At 35.5% G+C, this 20,457-nt stretch overlaps 1 protein-coding gene across 1 annotated transcript in view; it reads left to right on the forward strand.

The window, feature by feature from the left end:
* The window catches only part of PDHX (pyruvate dehydrogenase complex component X), an 89,050-nt gene that overhangs the window by 57,511 nt on the left and 11,082 nt on the right, over window positions 1-20,457 (forward strand). Inside the window, exons 6-9 of the mRNA XM_059929641.1 lie at window positions 3,392-3,566; window positions 5,188-5,335; window positions 15,008-15,066; window positions 18,265-18,423. Coding sequence (XP_059785624.1) covers window positions 3,392-3,566; window positions 5,188-5,335; window positions 15,008-15,066; window positions 18,265-18,423 — 541 coding nt within the window. The remainder of the gene's footprint in view (window positions 1-3,391; window positions 3,567-5,187; window positions 5,336-15,007; window positions 15,067-18,264; window positions 18,424-20,457) is intronic.

Raw genomic sequence — 20,457 nt, forward strand, 5'->3', positions numbered from 1 at the left:
GATGACTCCTACTTACTTTTAGGGATGAACCTAAACTGCCTTTTCTTGATAAAAATAGTAAGTAATAGTAATGCTGATAGTGAAATAAGAATATGTCTATTTAGTGTGACCAAGCTTTTTCTAAGTAGAATGTATTCAGGCATTATTTTAGATTTTTTTAATCTCCTCAAGTGTTCATTGTTTTCTGTTGTTGTTGTTTGTTGGTTTGTTTTTAACCGATTACTGAGGGTACACTAGTGATCCCTGTATAAAGAAATCAATGTTGTTTTGTATATGCCATTCTGATGCTAAACTTTAAAACCCAGATTAATAATAGATTTTGTTAGAGAGGTGTATTTAATTACCTTATATGATGAAAGGGGACTAGTAATGTTAGGCTGTGGCTTGTAACAGCTCTTAAACGCTAAATATCTTTTGTTGAAGGCATTTTTCTAAAACAAAAGGCCTTATCTTATATCAGTGCTCACACTTTTATCTGTGTGGCCAAGGTTTTGACTCATGACATAAATCCCCAGGAATTGTAGGGCAGTCATTTACTTCACATGTAAATGTTATCACAATTAACTGGAAAAATGGTGCTTTGGGTTATAAATATCATAAGTAAATTTAAAATTAACTTCCAAGTAGGAGTAAGCTTGCTGTTAAAAAGCCTTAAGAGCACATAAGCTCATTCCCCAGGACACTCAGTCTTTCTGCCGTTACCATCAGGTTTGTGGCTCATCCTTGGAGAACCAGCCTTGCCTCCAGTTATGTTCCTGTTACTTTTTGTGTGGTGGGTGAAGGGCCTTTGTCTGGAGGTCCTACTTTTAGCTACTTCAGACTGGATAGATAACTATTCTTCATTCAGTCACAGAATTGCTGTTAATCTGGGATATGCTTATTTAATTCTATTTTAGCCTTTTCTTCTGAGGAAAATTTGTTCCGACTCTGCCTAGTTTAATTGGCATACTCTGCACAGGTATTAGAAAGGTAGTAGGAAATACACAGGCTTTGGAGTTGGCCATACCCAGGTTTGGTCCCAGCCCTGGCAGCTCCTAGCTGCCTACCTCTTCAGCTTCATCCTTAAACCCTCTCCACTTTGTTCACTGCCCTCCTTCTATGCTGGGCTTCCTTCTGTTCTTAGAAGCCCTAATTTCCCTGCCTTTACACTTGCTGTTCTCTGCCTAGAAACATGCTTTTTTCCCAGCTGTTCTTGAGACTTGCTCCTTCATGTCCAGCCACAGAAATATTATTTCTTCAGGCCTTCCCTGACCGCCCTGTTTTAAAGTAACACCTCCTCTCACTCATGACTCTCAATCTCATTACTCTGCTTTATTTTCTTCACTATCGATTCATTTGTTTACTTGATTAATGTATGACTCTCCTATAGAATAACACTCCTTGTTGGGAAGTGTTTTAACATTATATTTTCAACACCTAGAGTAGAGTAGGTGCTTGAGAACTACTGACTTAGAAATGGAATTTAACCTCTTTGAACCTACTTACTCATTTATAAAGTGGGAGTAATAATACCTCTCTCACATGGCTGGTGTAAGATTACATTAACATAACCACAGTACATACACAAGAGGCTCACTTTTCCACTTTTATTCCCTCTTTCAGTACTTAAAGATCAAGGATGATACAAGCTTTAAGATTTCTTTGTCAGTCTGACCTCTTATCTTAAATGTCAGCTCTTTAATTTTGAAACAAGTAACTTACTTGCACTTAATGTTAAGTTCATGTATCCCTTTCTGGAGCTGATATAAAAATCATAGACTCTCCTTCCTTAAAAATGTACCAGTACACATTGGAAGATCCCTCCTATGATGCCTCCCCAAGCTAGAGCATTCCTGCCTGTGTCAATTTTCTATTGCTGCATGACAAATTGCAACAAACAGTAGCTTAAAACAACACCCACTTATTATCTAACAGTGCTGTGGGTCAGAAGTCCTGGTCCAGCATGGCTGGGTTTCCTTGGTCTCACAAGGCTGAAATCAAGGTGTCAGCCAGGGCTAGGGTCTCATGTGAAGGTTGGAGCCCTCTTCCAGGTTCACGTCGTTGTTGGCAGAATTCAGTTCCTTGGAGTACTAGGACTCTGAGCCCTGTTTTCTTGCTTGCTGTCATCCAAGGATTGCTGTCACCTCCTGGAGACCTCCTTCAGGTCTTTGCCACGAGGTCACCTCCATAGACAGTTCATAAATGCCTGTTTGCTTCTCCAATGCAAGCAGGAGAATCGCCATTCAAATTTCTTCTTTTAGGAATTCCCTGTTCCTTTTAAAGAACTTATCTGATATGTCTGACCCTTTGAGGATAGTTTGCCTTTTGATTAACTCAGTGTCAACTGCTTTGGGACCTTAATTATGTCTACAAAATCCATCACCTTTGTCATGTAATGTAACCTAATCATGGGAGTGACATTCATCATATTCACAGGCCCACCCACACTCAAGAGAGATTATATGGGATATGTACACTAGGAACAGGAATATTGGGGCCATCTCAGAGTTCTGCCTAGTATGTGATAATATCAAATCATTAACTGTGTTTAAGAAATTTTAAAAATATAATTTGCCTTTAGATTTGTGTTACCCTGAAGTTGTTTTTAGACTATGTAAAACCTTTTTCATTTAAAAAAATTTTTAGATTTAAAACATTTTTAATGTAAAACATTTTTAAGTACTTTAGAATTGTCAGATTAAAATTTTTGAAAAAGCTGCTTTGTTTAAGGAAGTACATGACTTTATACCACTGTAACTTCGAATGGATTGAGAGTTTGAATAGTAGTCTAATTATATCCTTTTAATAAACAAAGACACCTTTGTTTTGCAGAGTAATACAAAGGCAAGTCTGTTACTTGTTTAGTTATTTTTCATTCTAAATGCTGCTATAGGTTAGGTTTATTACATTAGATTGTGCTGATAGCATTTGAGGTATGATTTCCTGGCCATAAACAAGCTAATTTGCACGAGGATAAACAATGCTTTAGTAAATATTCTAATGAAAGTCATAGGTACAGTAAGCTTGACACTTTCTGAATGCTATATGAAAATTATTTCACAAATACCATGAATGAGGGTATGGCTTAATTTATGAATTGCTCATCTACCAAAAGACACCACCCCCAGAAATAAAGACTGATTTTCCTTTAAAAAATAACTGTCTACACCCAATACTTTGATAAAATCTGCTTGTTGTTTTGTTTTTAAAATGTGCAAATATTGTAGCCATTGGACAAATATGAATCAGTAGAACAAGTGAGAGACAAGATTTTCTTGTCTAGCTCAAATTGTTTTGCGTTGTAGCCTTCAGTATATTTCTTTATTTTCCCTTCACGTCTGGCCTCCATTTTCTGAAAGTTCTTATATTCCTGGTTGCTAATCATGGTTATCTAACTCCTTCTTATCTCCAGGGATGCTCTCAAACTGGTCCAGTTGAAACAGATGAGCAAGATCACTGAATCCAGACCCACCCCAGCCCTGCCAACCGTTCCCACAGCGTCTTTACCCCCACGGGCCACAGCCAGGCCATCTTATCCCCGGCCAATGATCCCTCCAGTATCAACTCCTGGACAGCCTAATGTAGCGGTAATGTCATCTGAGTAGATTTTTATTTTTCAGATTTAAGTGAGAGAGAAAATAAGAACCATTACTCTATGTTTTATGAGTTCTTTTACCAGTCCATTATAGTAGTAGCTCAAAGTGATGAAGACAGAAATTCTCTAAATGTTTTGTTTTGCACATTTCCATAAACCAGATTTGTTTGTACAGTGCTAACTTCCAAATAGAATTATGATTCAATTTAAATTTGCCACAAGTTCCACAATGTCAGTGCCATGTATATGCTCTATAATCGTGATTCTTTTCATGTCTTTTTTTTCTTGGGTGTGATACTCATAATCGGTAGCTGACACCAGCTCCCTTTTGTGGATATGTTTTATTTTTTGACTAAGGGAGTTGATAGTCTTACTGTGAAGAACTATAGAGATTGTATAGCTAATCATTCTTTCCTTCTTGGATACATGTAATAGCCCTTTTTTGTTTTCAAATTACTCCATTTTGCCTCTCTGTCTCCCTTTCTTAGTACCTTTTATGTCATTTGCTTCCCATCAGAAGAAATGCAGGATAATCAGGTTTGTTTAAAGCTGAATGGGCACTGAAAAAAATAAATAAATAAACCTACACCGCTTTTTCTGATGGAGAAATATATTCCAATATAGTATTTTAAAAGAATTAAAAACAGTACAAGTTTCATGAGAAACAGATTTTTTAAATGTACATTAATGATTCGTGACTACATACACAAAAGTTTATGAGTAATCAAATCTTATTTCTTTAAAAAGTAAGTTATTCAAATTTGAAAGATAAACCTTACTTTAAAATTCTTACAGTATGTAGACAGCATTTATTTTATTTGATCAAGTATTTTGCTAACATAAGATGTTTAATTCCCACAGAAATCATTTATAAAAAAACAAGTCAGCTGTACTTTTGGCTGTTTTGTATTATCCTAAGTGATTGTAATCCAGTCCCAGAATGGAGTGAAGGACAAAGAAGGAATTAGACATAATTTAAGGTCCATCATGTTTTTGTTAGAGGTTCAAGGAACAGAATGGAAAAGCTGCAGTAAAGTTACAGGAAGATTTTATTATCCCATTCATACTTTATGAGTTTCTTGGAAATAAGATGCTCATGTGATTTTTTATTTTTAATTACAAACCAAAATAGAAATAATTTGGAAGATTATCTAGTATTTTGGATTACCTTTTTCTCATGTATGCCATTTTTATAAGTAAAAATAGCCTGTAGTTGTTGATTTATTGATTGCTTTGAGTTTTATTAAGAAGTGATGTTTGTAACAGAAGCTACTTACAGGCTTATAGGTGATATCTCAATAAGCACACCCATGAGGGGTTTATTCATGATTTGGTACATTTCTTTTTAATCATCTTAAACATGGTAATATAGATGTTCCATTCACAACTGAAACATGAATTTTTCTGCTTTTTTTCTACAGTCATATACTGTAAAGTTAAAATTCCTCAGATTTCTTATATTTCTTCTTATACTAAGAATTTTTCATAACAGTTTTACTGTATTAATCTTTATTTTCATAAGTTAGGTCATTGAGACTGGATTTCAGTTACAGTTTGTTTGCTTGTGTTTTCCAATTCTATTTATGGTTTAATGGACATGTTATTCTTTACAGGGCACGTTCACTGAAGTCCCTACTAGCAATATTAGAAGAGTTATTGCCAAGAGGTTAACTGAATCTAAACGTACTGTACCTCATGCATATGCTACTACTGACTGTGACCTGGGAGCTGTTTTAAAAGTTAGGCAAAATCTGGTCAGAGGTTAGTAAAGTTGAGTTTATTTAATGTAATACACATGCTAAACTAACTATTATGAGATCCTTTATTTATGAAATGCACATTGTGTAGCTTTTTCCATCAGTTTCATCATCTGGGCATATTTTAGTACTAGAAGAGAATTGTTTCTCTTTTCCTATAAGAAATAAATTGGTTCCATAGTATTGAATACATCATACTTTTTGGTATGATATCTGAAGAAGCAGTTCTTAACGTTTTAGAAAGTATAAAATCCAAAACTGATTTAAGAATGTTTTAGATTGTAAATATATCTTAGATATCACTCTTTATACATTTTAATTTTTAGTTCCTCTTCAAAATGTACTTTCATGTTATTAAATTTGTAATGTTCCTTCTCCAAATCTATTAAAACTAAGGTTGCTGAGAGACATAAATTTTTAGAATGATCTGATGTTTTATTTTTTTCTTTCCAATCTGTATGGCTTTATTTCATTTTCTTGCCTTATTGCACTGTCTAGGACCTCTGTTACAGTGATCAGTATGTGATAAAAGCAAACATTCTTGCCTTGTTCTTGATCTTGGGGGAAAGCATTCAGTCTTTAACGTTAGCTGTTGGTTTTTTGGAAGATTCCCTTCTTCATGTTGAAGAAATTTTATTCCTAATTTGCCAAGAATTTTAAGCATGAATGGATGTTAAGTTTTTTCAAATACTTTTTGTGTATCTTTTGAAATAATCTTTTCTTTCCTTGTTAATATGATGAATTACATTGGTTGATTTCAAATGTTGAATCACCTTTGTTTACATGAGTGATTCCGCATTAGTGAGTGATTAAAATTCATTTAATCATTAAAAATTTTCTCATATATTGCTTGATCCCATTTTCTAAAACTTAGCTAAGAATCTTTACACCTGTGCACATGAGAAATACTGGTCTGTCGTTTTTCTTTTATTGAGTTTTTTTTACTGGGTTTGTTATCACAGAATAAGTTGGGAAATGTTTCTTACTCCTTTATTTTCTGGAAGATTTTGAGTAGAATTGGTTTTACTTGTTTTTTAATTGTTCAGTAGAATTTACCAATGAAGCTTTTTAGGGCTGCCATTTTCTTTATGGGGATTTTTAACTACAAGTTCAACTTTTAAAATAGATTGAGTTATTATTTTTTCCTGAATGACCTTTGGTAGTTTGCCTCTTTCAAGGAATTTGTTTATGTCTTCTAAGTTATCAAATTTATTGTCATTAAGTTGATCATATTACCTTATTATACTTTTAACATCTATGTATACAGTTGGCCGTTCATATTCACAGCTTCTGCATCTGTGAATTAAACCAACCATATTTTTTTTTAATTCCTGAAAGTTCCAAAAAGCAGAACTTGAATTTGCCATGCACTGGTAACTATTTACATAGCATTTACATCATATTAAGTGTTATAAGTATTCTAGAGATCTAAAGTGTACGGGAGGATGTGTGTAGGTTATATGCAAATACTACACTATTTCATGCAAGGGACTTGAACATTCTCGGATTTTGGTATCCAAGGGGTGTCCTGAAACCAGTTCCCCTTGGATACAGAGGGATGACTGTAAATGAAGTGAGATTACCATTTTTTATATCAGTAATTTGTCTTCTAACTTTCTTGGTCAGTCTGGCTAGAGGTTTATCAATTTTATTGATCTCTTCAAAGAACTAGTTATTTGATTTTACTAACTTTTTCTATTTCTATAATTTTGTTTTTATTGATTTTTACTCTCATCTTTATTATTTCATTTTTTCTATTTGCTTTGGGTTTAATTTGCCCTTTTTATCCCTAGTTTCTTAAGGTGAAAATCGATGTCAATATAATATAATAAACTTTATTTCTAACATGAGCATATGATACTTTTAAGTTCCCTTTAAGCAGTGCTTTAGCTGTAGCCCATACATTTTGGCATGTTTTATTTTCCTTCCTACTCAATTCAAGATGTTTTCTAATTTCCCTTGTGATTTCTTTTTTGATTAATCAGTTATTTAGAAGTATAAGTTTAATTTCCAAATATTTAGGGACTTTTCAGTTTTTCTTTCTTTTATGATTTCTAGTTTAACTTCACTGTGTTTAGAGAACACACTTTGTATGATTTAAATCTTTTTAAGTTTGTTGAGGTTTATTTTATAGTCATAATGTTACCTGGTCCAAGCTCATACTGCTCTTTGCACAACAGGCCAATAAATTGAGAGACGAGATGTTAGGGCAAGTAATAGCAACTTTATTCAGAAAGCCAGCAGACCAAGAAGATGGCAGACTATGTCCCAAAGAACCATCTTCCCTGGGTTAGAATTCAGGCTTCTTTTATACTGAAAGGGTAGGGGGTGTGACTGGTTGTTGCAGTCTTTTTGGTTCTGGAACCCTTTGTTCTTACAGTGCCAGGGTGGTCTGGTCACAACGTGCCTGTAAACCTCCAACAAGGCAATTGCTTTCCGTTCTGCAGCTTTTTATCTCTATGTGAATGGAAAAGTGTTACACCTTTAAAGTTCAAGCCTCTGCAGGCAGAGCATTGAGAAAGGGCTATTATGTATATTTCAGGCTATAGGCAATATTCTTTTACAAAGGTGCAGAGCCAGCTTGACTAAGCGCAGGCAATGGAGCACAAAAGTTAGTGTCCTTGAAAAGAATGTGTGTTCTACTTTTGAGGAGTGTTTTATGAATGTTGGTTAGGTGAAGTTGGTTGATACTGTTGTTCTTACCTTCTGTAAACTTACTGATCTCCTGTCTCTTTGTTTTATTAATCTTTGAAAGAGGAGTGTTAAAATCCTTAATTATAATCGTAGATTTGTCTGTTTCCTCTCTTAGTTTTTATCAGTCTTTGCTTCATGTATTTTGAAGGTCTGTTATTAGGCATATACACATTTAGGATTTTTATGTTTTCTTGGTGAATAGACCCATCATGTAATGTCCTGTCTGTTCCTGGTATAATATTCCTTATCCTCAAACCTCGTTTGCCTGATATTTATATAGGCATTCCAGATTTCTCTGATTAATGTTTTTATATTATGTCGTTTTACATCTTTTTACTCTGAATGTATCTGTATCTTTATACCTCACAAATATCACGAGTTCAGTTCCAGACCACCACAATAAAGCAAATATTTCAATAAAGCAAGTCACACTTTTTTTTTTTCTGGTTTTCCTGTGCATATAAAAGTAATGTTACACTATACCATAGTCTGTTAAGTGTGCAGTAGCATTATGTCTAACAATAGTTTATTGCTAAAAATGCTAACCACCATCTGAGCCTTCAGCTGCTGGAGGGTCTTGCCTTGATGTTGAGTGCTGTGGATTGATCAGGGTGGGAGTTGCTGAAGGGTGGGGTGGCTGTGGGCATTTTTAAAAGAATAAGACAGCAGTGAAGTTTGCTGCATTGATTGACTGACTCTCCTCTCACAAACGGCTCTATGTAGCAGCGATGCTGTTTGATAGCATTTTGTCCACAGTGGATCTTCTTTCAAAAGCGGAGTCAGTCTTCTCAAACCCTGCTGCTGCTTAGCAACTAAGTTTATGTCATATTCTGAATCCTTTGTTGTCATTTCTGCAGTCTTCACAGCATCTTCACCAGTAGATTCCATCTCAAGAAACCACTTCCCTTCCTCATCCGTAAGAAGCAACTCCTCATCTGTTCAAGTTTTATCATGAGATTACAGCAATTCAGTCATATCTTCAGGTTCTACTTCTAATTCTAGTTTTCTTGCTGTTTCTACCACATCTGCAGTTACTTCCTCCACTGAAGTCTTGAACCCCTCAAAGTCATTCATGAGGATTGGAATCAACTTCCAAACTCCTGCTAATGTTGATATTTTGACCCCTTTCCATGAATTACAAATGTTCTTAATGGCAGCTAGAATAGTGAATCCTTTCCAAAGTTTTTCAACCTACTTTGCCCAAGTCCATCAGAGGAATCACTGTATATGGCAGCTATAGCCTTATGAAATGTATTTCTTACAAGGACTTGAAAGTCAAAATTATGTTTGATCCACGGGCTGCATAATGGATTGTTAGCAGGCATGAAAACAACGTTAATCTTGTTGTACATCTCCATCAGAGCTCTTGGGTGACGTGGTGCATTGTCAGCGAGCAATCATATTTTAAAATGAATCTTTTTTTCTGAGCAGTAGGTCTCCACAGGGAGCTTAAAATATTCAGTAAACTGTTTTGTAAACAGTATATAAACTGTATGCTGTCATACAGGCTTTTTTGTTCCATTTATAGAGCATAGGCAGAGTAGATTTAGCATAATTCTTAAGGTCCCTAGGATTTTTGGAATGGTAAATGAGCCCTGGCTTCAACTTAAAGTCACCAGCTGCCTAACCGGAGAGTCAGCCTATCCTTTGAAGTTTTGAGGCCAGCATTGACTTTTCTCTAGCTATGAAGTCCTAGATGGCATCTTTCAATAGAAGGCTGTTTCATCTACCTTGAAAATCTGTGGTTTAATGTAGCCACCTTCCTTAATGTTCTTAGCTAGATCCTCTGGATGACTTGCTACAGCTTCTTTATCAGCACTTATTGCTTCACCCTGCACTTTTATGTTACAGAGATGGCTCTTTCCATAAACCTCATGAACCAGCCTCTGCTAGCTTCAAACTTTCCTCTGCAGCTTCCTCACCTCTCTCAGCCTTCACAGAATTGAAGAGTTAGGGCCACGCTCTGGATCGGGCTTTGGCTTAAGGGAATGTTGTGGCTGGTTTGATCTATCCAGACTACTCACACTTCCTTCCTCTCAGCAATAAGGCTGTTTTGCTTTGTTATCATTCATGTGCTCTCTGGAGCAGCACTTTTAATTTCCTTCAAGAACTTTCCCTTTGCATTCATTTGCAACTTGGCTGATTGTTCAGCACTAGAGGCCTAGCTTTCGGCCTACCTTGTCTTTCAACATGCCTTCCTCACGAAGCTTGATCACTTTTTGCTCTTGATTTAAAGTGAGAGATGTGTGACTCTTCCTTTCACTTGAACACTTAGAGGCCATTGTATGGTTATTAATTGGCCTAATTTCAACATTGTTGAATCTCAGGGAATAAAGAGACCTGAGGAGAGGGAGAGAGACAGGGGAACAGCCAATGAGTGGAGCAGTCAGAACACACGCAAATATTTATCACTTAAGTTCACCTTCTTCTGTGTGTGTGGTTCGTGGCACCCCAAAACAATTACAATAGTAACATCAAAGATCACTGATCTCAGATAACCATAACAAATATAGTAATAATGAAAAAGTTTGAAATATTGAGAGAATCACCAAAATGTGACACAGAGACATGAAGTGAGCAAATGCTGTTGGGAAAATGGCACCAGTAGACTTCCTTGAAGCAGGGTTGCCACAAACCTTCAATTTGTTAAAAAAAAAAAACCCACAATATCTGCAAAGGGCAGTAAAGCAAAGCACAATGAAATGAGGTATACCTGTATTTAGATGGTTCCTTGCAGACAGCATATAATTGGTTCTCACTTTTTTAATCCAATCCTGTGGTTTCTGTCTTTTTATTAAGATTTAAACTATTCACATTTAATGATTTGTTCTTTGTTTTTCCTTTGTAAAATTTTCTTTTGTACCATTTATTGTCCTTTGTTTTTGTCCCATCATTCTTCCTGTTTTTCCTGTTTCTTATCTCATTTTGGATTACTTTTTTATTTATGATTCCATTTTATTTCTCTCTTTTTACTCTCTCTCCTCTCTCTCATTATTTATTTATTTATTCATGTTTATTTTTGTGGTTCCTTTAGGGTTTACAGTATAATTCTTTATCACATCTACCTTCATATTTTTATTGCACCACCTCATGTATAATGTAAGCACCCTACAGTATGCCTGTATTCCCTCCCTCATCCTTTATGCTGTTATTCTTATGCTTTACTTCTACATATGATGTCAGCAGAATATATGTATAATTTTTTTTTACTTTAGCAAATCAACTATATTTTAAAGTTTTAAAAATGAGGGGAAAAAATGTCTTTTTATACTTGTCTGTATTTTTACCAGTTTTGTCATTCTTCATTTCTTTGTACAGAACCAGAGTGCTAGCTATCTGCTATCATACTTCTGCCTGAAGAACTTTCTTAATGTTTCTTGTGGTACAGGTTGGCTGGCAAAAAATTCTTTCAGTTTTTGTCTGGAAAAGTCTATTTCTCCTTCATTTTTTTCCATCCCTTGAATTATAAATTCTGGTAAAATATACATAACATAAAATTTACCATCTTAACCATTTTTACCTATACAGTTCTGTGGTATTAAGTACATTCATATTGTTCTGCAGCCATTGCCACCATGCATATTCACGAAATTCTTCATTGTGTAAAACTGAAGCACTGTACCTGTTAAACAGTAACTCCCTGTTCCCCTTTCCCCTCAGCCTCTAGCAAACACTATTTTACTCTCTGTCTGTGTGAATTTGACCACTCTGTATCTCATTTGAGTGGAATCATACAGTACTTGTCCTTTTGTGACAGGCTTATTTCACTTAGCATATTGTTCTCAAGGTTCATTCACAATGAGCATATGTTAGAATTTTCTTCCATTTTAAGACTGAATGATATTCCATTTTATGTATATACCACATTCTGTGTATTCATTTATCTGTCAGTGGACACTTGGTTGCTTCCACCTTTTGATTTTTATGAATATGCTGCTGTGAACATGGATATACAAATATCTCTTTGCATCTCTACTTTCAGATCTTTTGGTTATATCCCCAGAAGTGTTACTGCTGAATCATATGGTAATTCTAACTCTAACTTTTCGAGGAACTAACATACTGTTTTCTCTCGTGGCTGCATCATTTTACATTCTTATCATCAGTGCACAAGGGTCCCAGTTGCTCTGTATCCTCACTAACACTTGTTATTTCTGTGATTTTGATAGTAGTCATTCTAATGGGTGTGTCTCCTTCATTTTTGAAAGGTATTTTTGCTGGGTATAGAATTTTGAGTAAACAGGTTTTTTTCCCCCAGTATTTTTACTTAAAGATACCATTCCGTTATCTTCTGACTTGCTGAATATCTGCTGCCATTCTTAATCTGTGTTGCCCTGTATATGATGTTTTCTTTCTCTCTGGTTGCCTTCAAGATTTTTCCAATAGCAGCTTGACTATTATATGCCTAACATTTTTTGTTTTTTGTTTTTTTCCCTATTGCATTTATCCTGTCTGGGTTTCTCTCAGCTTCTTGGATTTGTGGTTTGGTGTCTTTCATTAATTTTGGAAAACTCCCAGATACAGTTATGTTTAACTGTATCTTCTGCTTCATGTGTTTTCTCCTTGGAACTCTAGTTATAAATGTTAGACATAATTGTAAAGCTTAGATGTAACCTCAGCTCCCTAATAGGCTCAAGAAAGTTATGATTTTGTAGTTTATGTTGCTTTTCCTCCCACCCTATTTGGATGGGCACAACTTTCTCTTGTGGCTTTCTACATCCTAAGTGAAAGCAGAACTGATAAATCAGTATAGGTACAGGCTTTCAAACCTGACAGATTTTAATAGTCCAAGGAACCAAATGGAAAGCTATTTCAGACAGAGTGATCAATGTTCAAAAAGTTAACCCTGGAAGCTCCCCTTATAGGTTTCAAATCATACTTGCTAGTTATGATATAGAGGTTATTGTGGGAATAATTTTCCTGGTTCCTTCCTCTCATGAGGCAGGAAACAGTACAATTTCATTGGAGGTATGGATTAGTGTAGTATCTTTGCATGGACCAGGTTTGGTATGTCCTTTCAATTAGGGATTTTTTGATGAGTCTTCAAAGGGCCCACATTAAAGGTTATAGTATATAACATTCTGTAAGTACGTTCCACACTTTGTTTTGTAACAGTATGCAAAGGAGAATATTTGATATTCCCTCACAATGTATTTCCTACTCTCTTCTTAATAAATGTTACCAATGGTCTTTCTGTATGTTTGAAAATGTCCGCAATATAAAAAAAATGCAAAAAAACTTTTCTGTATGTTTTAAATTTTATTTAAAAATAAAGGAACTTGAAAAAAATCTCCTTTGCACATATTAGATTTGGGATGCCTATCAGACACGTAAGTAGAAAATGTCATGTGAGAAAGAGGGTGTATGAGTCTGAAGCTCCAGATACACCAGGATTCAAGATAGAATTTGGAGGAATCATTATCATATAAATGGTATCAAACTGAAAGTTCTCACCTGGGGAGATGTCAACATTGAGAGGAAGGGACTGAAAGTAAGTGAGCAGAGAGTGGAATAAAACCAGGAGAGTCTGTGACACAGAAGTCAGAAAGAGAACGTGTTTCAAGATGAAGAAAGTGGTCAAATGTAGGAGTATGATGAGGGCAGGGAATTTTAAGTGAGGACTATGGACTTGGGCAGTAGATTTGGAAATCATCAGCTGGTAAATGGTTTGGGAAGTCTTCACTGTGGACACCTATGGATAGTAGGTAAAGTGAGAAGGAGGCTAAGGAGGCATGAGAGGTAAGCACAGTGTGTTCATAAAATATTCTGTCTGCATATTTGAATTTATGCAGACCAAATTTTCTGTATGTGGGTATCATTAAGGCTCTAAGCACTGGAAATCCATTTGTTTTTCTGCTCCCAAAGGAGTTTTAAACAAACAAAAATGTTTGTGTTTCTGGAAATCTGAATGATAAGAGCTGTGTATTAGAAGAGCAGCTGACAGTTACCATGACAGTTTGACAGTATTTAGGTTTATGGTAATGCATCTAATCCCTTTCTGAAGTCTTAGCATGCCTTTGGAATGAGATATCATTCATGTAAAATTCCATGATAGTAGAGTAACAGGATTTGTGTATCCTGCCACATACCATCAACTGACTAGATACCGATCTTAAAGTTTATAGAAGCCCTTGCAATAAAGAATCAAATGTAGTTTACAACACTTTCATACGCACTGGGAAAAGCAGAGGTATAAACCAAATGCTTTCATTAAGATCAGCTCTTTGGGAAGGGAGGGGACCCCAGCTTTATCTTAAAACATTATACTGGAAGGAAATTGATTTAAATGGATTCACCATAAAACTAGACAGAGAACCTCATTTTATTCATTGCATTAAGACCCACGCCAACATTGCTTCATCTTTGGCATTTGCTGTATCCTGTTTTGTTAAGTTAAAAAGCAGCTCTTATTTAATGCAGTGATCTTAAATTTTTTCATTGTACGCTTTGTTAGTAAAAAGAAATTTCTGAACATCCCCTCTCTATATATATATCTATGTTTGTTTCTTTAAAGTGACTACCGCTACCACCGTTCTAATATAATCCATGTATTATAAAGAATACACAGAATACGGACATTTGAAAAGGATGTGGAAAAAAATGAATCATCTTGTAAACTTCCTGACTATATATGCCATGGACAGACCATTTGTCTTTTTCAAGACATGGGACTTGGATCTTTTCTTTCTGATTATGGTTGTCATGTATCTTTCCGGTTCTTGTGTATGATATCTGAGCAGTTTAAAAGAACTGTAATCGATCAGGAGAAAACTTTCATATTCGTGGTTAATATTATTTATCCAGGACCTCATATAATGCACGTTCCCCTACTCAGAGGAACCATGACTAAGCGAACAAAACCTGTAATATTTTTTATCATTGTTTGTCAGTGCAGTCCATAATTTAAAAGTTTGAAATCATAATGGTTAATTTAAAAGTTTTATTATGAACACTAATTTTAATACACTTGTTTTTCTTTCAGATGACATCAAAGTATCAGTCAACGATTTTATCATCAAGGCAGCAGCTGTTACCCTTAAAGTAAGTAGCAAACCCCAAATAATTCTGGCTTCCAAAGTAGTCTCACATCTTGGGATTTTATATAATAAATAGGACTCTTATTTTTAAGTCACAAAAATTTTATAATTTTAATGCTAAAAATATTCTGTTATTTAATCTCACTCAGTTTTGCAGGTGGAGAAACTGAGAATCACAAAGGCTTACAACTAATTACAGCAGAATAAAGACCGTTTATTCCACAAATACTAATTGATCCCCTAGCATGTGCTAAATACTAGAGATATAGTAGTGAGCAAAAGCCTACATATTTTCTGCTCTCATGGGGCTTATATTCTAGTTGGGAGAGGCAAACAAATACATATGTCAGATAGTGAAAGTGCTGAGGAGAAAAAGCAGGTTAAGGGAAAGGAAGAACTAGAGGTATTATTTTCAAAAGTTAGCCAAGGAAGGCTTCTCTGGCAGGATGATAATTGCGACAAGGCCTGTGGACAGAGAGGGAGAAAACCACGTAGAGGTGTGGTAGAAGATGCTCCGGGCAGAGGGAACAGCAAACACAGAGGCTGTGAGGAGTGGATCGTGTCACCCAGAGACACGGTGCTGGGGATCAGGTGTGCCTGGAGTGGAGTTAGTGAGAGTAGGAGGGTAAGAGATGAGATTAAACATAAAAGAAGAGGGAGAGGGGCTAAGGGGGTCCCGAAGTACACGAGGCCTTGGTGACCATGGGAAGGAGGAGGAATTTTATTACGAATGAGAAGGAAGTCTTTGGAGGGTTTTGAGCGAAGGAGTAACATGATCTGACTTAAAACTTTAAAAAGAAAAAGGAGAGCCTGCTGCGGCGGTTGTGTGGCACACAGCTTGCGGAGAGGCAAGGGTGGAAGTGGTTACATTTCCAAGGCAGAACCACCAGGGTTTGCTGGTGGATTGGATGTGGAATGTGAGGGAAAAAAGGACATGGGTTTTGGTCCAAGCAGTGGGAGGAATGGAATTTCCCACGTACTAAGATTGGGAGAGGAGCAGGTTTGAGGCAGGGAATCTAGACTTCAGTTTTGGACAAATTAAGTTCAGGAAGCCTCATAGTGTCCCAGCGGGGTGGCAGGAAGGCAGGTGAACGTCAGAGCCTGCAGTTCAGCGAGGTGTCCGACTGGAGATGTAAATCCAAAGCCCAGGCTTCCTGAATCCCTGCTCAGCACCATTTGCTGTCATGGCTTCTTTCTATAACTGTGCTATTTTCTGCATCACTGCTTACTAAGTGCTGTATTTAAAGTATTTTTATAAGGAATTTATTTTTAGTTCTTGGAGAGTACAACTATAGAAAATTTTAAAGGCATGCCTTTTCAGTCGTTTGGTATCTCAGTGTTCATATGGTTTTTCTCTTTTGACCAAATAATATTTTGATTTATATTAACGATCTTCTAATTATGAATCATTCTTGCCTTCTTCAAGTGAGTCTCTAGTGGTCCATTAGCTATTTGTTAAGATTTCATTTTATAATTTTGTTATCAGAAACCGTAAGTAATTGTAATTTAAATTGTGTGCTAGCTTTTTCAGGTTTTTCTTTTTTCTAAATCATTTGCTTTATAAAATGAATTTGGTTGTATTTTTCCCTTTCCTTTCTCTGTGCTTGTTTCAGTATTACAAATATTTGTATTTCTTGAAGTTTTATAGAATTCACCAGTAAAAATATCTGAGCCTAGTTCTATTTTGAGGAAGGGGCCTTGGCAGCTTTCCCATTTTTTTCCCCTATAATTATCAAGCTGTTTGGTTTTCAGCTTTTTCTTGAATCAGTTTTAGAAATTTACATATTCCCAGGAAATCATTCATCTCACCTGGATTTCCAAACTTATTAACCTAGTTATTTGAATTTGTTTCTTATAATTATTTTAATGTCCTCACTGCCTGAGTTTATTCTGAACTCTGTCTCACTTTTATTATTGCATATTTGCTTTATCACTCCTTTTACATTGTTTCATTATGTGTTCCCTCCTTCATTTCCCTAGGTTTATTTTGGTTAGAAATATCTTGTTAGAAAACTTGAATGTGTAATTCATTATAATTATTTTTTATTAATAAGAAAGTTTAAGATGAATTTTCCTTTGAATACAACTTAGGCTTTATCCTAGAGGTTTTTGTTACATAACTTTCTAATTAAATTTATTTGCCAGACATTCTTCATTTGTGAGGGTTTGTTTGTTTTGTTTTGTTTTCTTCTTTTACTTCACTGTCCATGAAGAATTTAAAATCTTCTGGGAGAGTGGGACTTTATTATTTTGACAGAGTGGCATTGTTGAATGAAAGAGTTGAGCCTCGAAAGAAGAAGTGAAAATTGCAATTGAACAGTGGTGAAATGGAAATGAGTGTAGCATAAGAGTGAGAAGCCTGAGTAAAGTGGAAATTCATCTTAGGGGAGTGGTCAAGAGTAAAATTAAATTGGATGGAATCAAATTGTGGATTGCCATGCTTAAATGACATGCTGGGAGGCTTGGATCTTACTTACTCTGCAGAAAGCAGTGAATTTTTGAGAAGAGAAATTAGTTTTTGATTTCTGTTTTTCAGCATCATTTTCTCCTGTGATGTCTGGCAACATTATCAGTACACACTGTTTCCAGGCATTTAGTCATCTCCTCTGGTTTTTTTCATCCTCAGTGTAGTTGTATGTATATTAAATATATACATGCTCCTATATAGTATATAGCATATGTTTATGAAGCCTAGGAAATCTCTCTTAAATAGGGAAGTCATTTATCAAGGGCCTGCTAATATTTCCCAGGGCTGCACTAGAAAGTCAGGCTTCCTCATGCCTTAGAAGTAATGTGCTTGGATGTCACTACCCCTCTGCCCTCCCCTCTTCTCCTCGAGGTCATGTCGGTCATCATATGAGACAGGAAGGTTAACACACGTTAACTACTTCCTAGCAATTAGGTTTAACAAAGGAAGCCCTTTTCTTAGCCATGATATAAAGAGATCAAAACATGGGTACGTCATCAGAATTTCCTCAAGCTTGCTTCAAAAAAGATGGTATGTTTAATTTTTCTTCCCAAACGTAAAAGATATTTAATGTAGAGGTCCAAACCACTTTTTTCAAATCGAAGTTTTATTTATTTCCTTCAGTCTAGCTATATTCACTTTCAAAACTACATAATAATGTTAGTTATTTTTCCGTAACAACCTTGGTCTAAAGCTACTTCTTTAGCAACATTTTTCTCTACTTCTGCTTTCTAGCAAATGCCGAGTGTTAATGTAAGCTGGGATGGAGAGAGCCCAAAGCAACTGCCCTTTATTGACATTTCAGTGGCTGTGGCAACAGATAGAGGGTTAATTACACCAGTCATCAAAGATGCTGCTGCTAAGGGTCTGCCGGAGATTGCTGACTCTGTGAAGGTAGGTTAGCACACACCGCCACACTGTGAGATAGGTGTGTGTGCGCGCGCGTAATATATATTTTTGGTATTTCCAAGTGCTTATCAATTACGTATATAGACTTTTAAGTTTTTAATCCAGGTACAACCCATTTTAAGAACATTTAACATTTAAAAATTCAGAAATAACATGCGTACAAGCTAGGGCCAGCTGTGTTCAAGTTGGCTGCTTTGTTTCCCAAAGTCTATAATGCAACTCTAGAGATGGTATTTTAGATACATTTTAAAGTTAAAGCTGAAACTATAGCTCTGTCAAAGTGGTAATGGACAGACCTCACTTTTCACAGCATTTTATTCTTAAAAGTTTATTCATTTCCTCTCTACAGTCGAGACCGCTAGAAGTGCTTGGTATTCCAGAAGCAAAAACGCTTTCTTTTTTCTGGGGTCCAATATGGAAGAGTCAGCTCTCACCAAAACATCACATTGAATAGGCGGAACGCAGGCAGTAGGCCAGCTTCAACAGTTTTAAGAGGCAGAGGCAAAGTTTAGCTCATTAGTACCCAGTAAATTTTTTGAATGAATTAGTAAGGCATGTGATATATTTTAGAAATATTTGCTAGTCAGCTTGTATTATGTCTTGTCAACTGGATGGTTCAGGAAACACGAGCTTTGATTTTTAAGTTCACATTCCCAGGAAATACCAGTGAGAATTAGTTACTTTCAAAACCTGTGATCCTCATCAGAAACTATTCTTATTCCACGTTCTTAGGAGTTCGTTGACAAGAATATCCTGCTGATGTTTGGGTCTATAGAGATTTTCTTAAAGTGTATTATGTGTGCTTGTCATCTGTTGGTTTTTTTTTTTTAATGAATATGTTTTTTATTTGTTGTAGCCTGGTAACTCATCAGGATGTGTTACGATCATCTGCCTTTAGAGAAATGCCTTTTAAAGTTCATGTGATACGTGCTTGTTCAGATCATGTGAAGTTATTATATTGCTTAAGGCAGGAGAAATGCATTTGTAGATTGTCCTCTCTACTTCTAATATTCCAAGGACTATACAAGTCTAAATTCATCTTTTATTTTTTTCATTCTGGATGTAAATAGTTTTATAAGTAACTATATCCAAATAATATAAATCTGTAATTGATTCATTTGGCAGTAAGTCACAGTGATATGTTGAGATCGTTTTTGATTTTTAAAGAATGTTTTATTTTTCAAAAATTAAATCATCTATGGTTCAAAATTAAGTAGTTTTCAGTGGGGATTGTAATTGTACCTTTGTTAGCTATCCAATACAGAATATTAAGTAAACCCCAGATTTATATCATCTACCCAATGACAGTAGCTTATCTCTACTCTCCCCCTCATAAAGTAATTCTTCATTAATTTTTCGTATGTAATGACTCAGTCTCTGTCCCCTTGCTTTTGAAGCTTTGAAAAATAAAAATTAAGAAGTGTGGTTAATTGCAAGTAGAGGGAAATTCAACTACTTTTCCTCATGTAGCTCTCAGAGTGTTATCTGTCTTTCCCTCTGTAAGTTTTTAGACATCAGTTTTGTCAAGGGTGATATGAAATTACTACATTTTTACATTCCTTGTAGCAGGGTAGACTAGCTCACAGGAAATGTTTTAGCTATAGGATCAAGACCAAAAAAAAAAGTTCATTTTCTAGGGCTTTGTAATTCCATTTCTGAGAATTTATATGAAGGAATTCAAAAGAAACAAATGAACCGAATTACAACACTAGGAAAATGACTAAATTGTGGCAGATGCAGTATTTAGAATGTTAAACAGACATTTAAAAATCAGTTGCAAAGACTAACAATACAGAAGATGCATATAATATTGAAAAGTAACTATAAAATTCTCTGTTTTTTTTAACAACTGTTTGAAGTTATATATATGTTGTGGGTAAAAAAGAAGCAAACACTGAAATGAAAATTGATGTGTTGGTTGTGAGATTGTTGCCGTTGAATAATTTATTTAAAAGCTACTGGAGTAACAAGAAGGGCTCGTCTAATACTTTGTCTTACAAGAAAAAATTTTATAGGCAA

The sequence above is a fragment of the Balaenoptera ricei genome, chromosome 8, assembly GCF_028023285.1.
Source record: "Balaenoptera ricei isolate mBalRic1 chromosome 8, mBalRic1.hap2, whole genome shotgun sequence".
NCBI classification, from domain to species: Eukaryota; Metazoa; Chordata; class Mammalia; order Artiodactyla; family Balaenopteridae; genus Balaenoptera; species Balaenoptera ricei.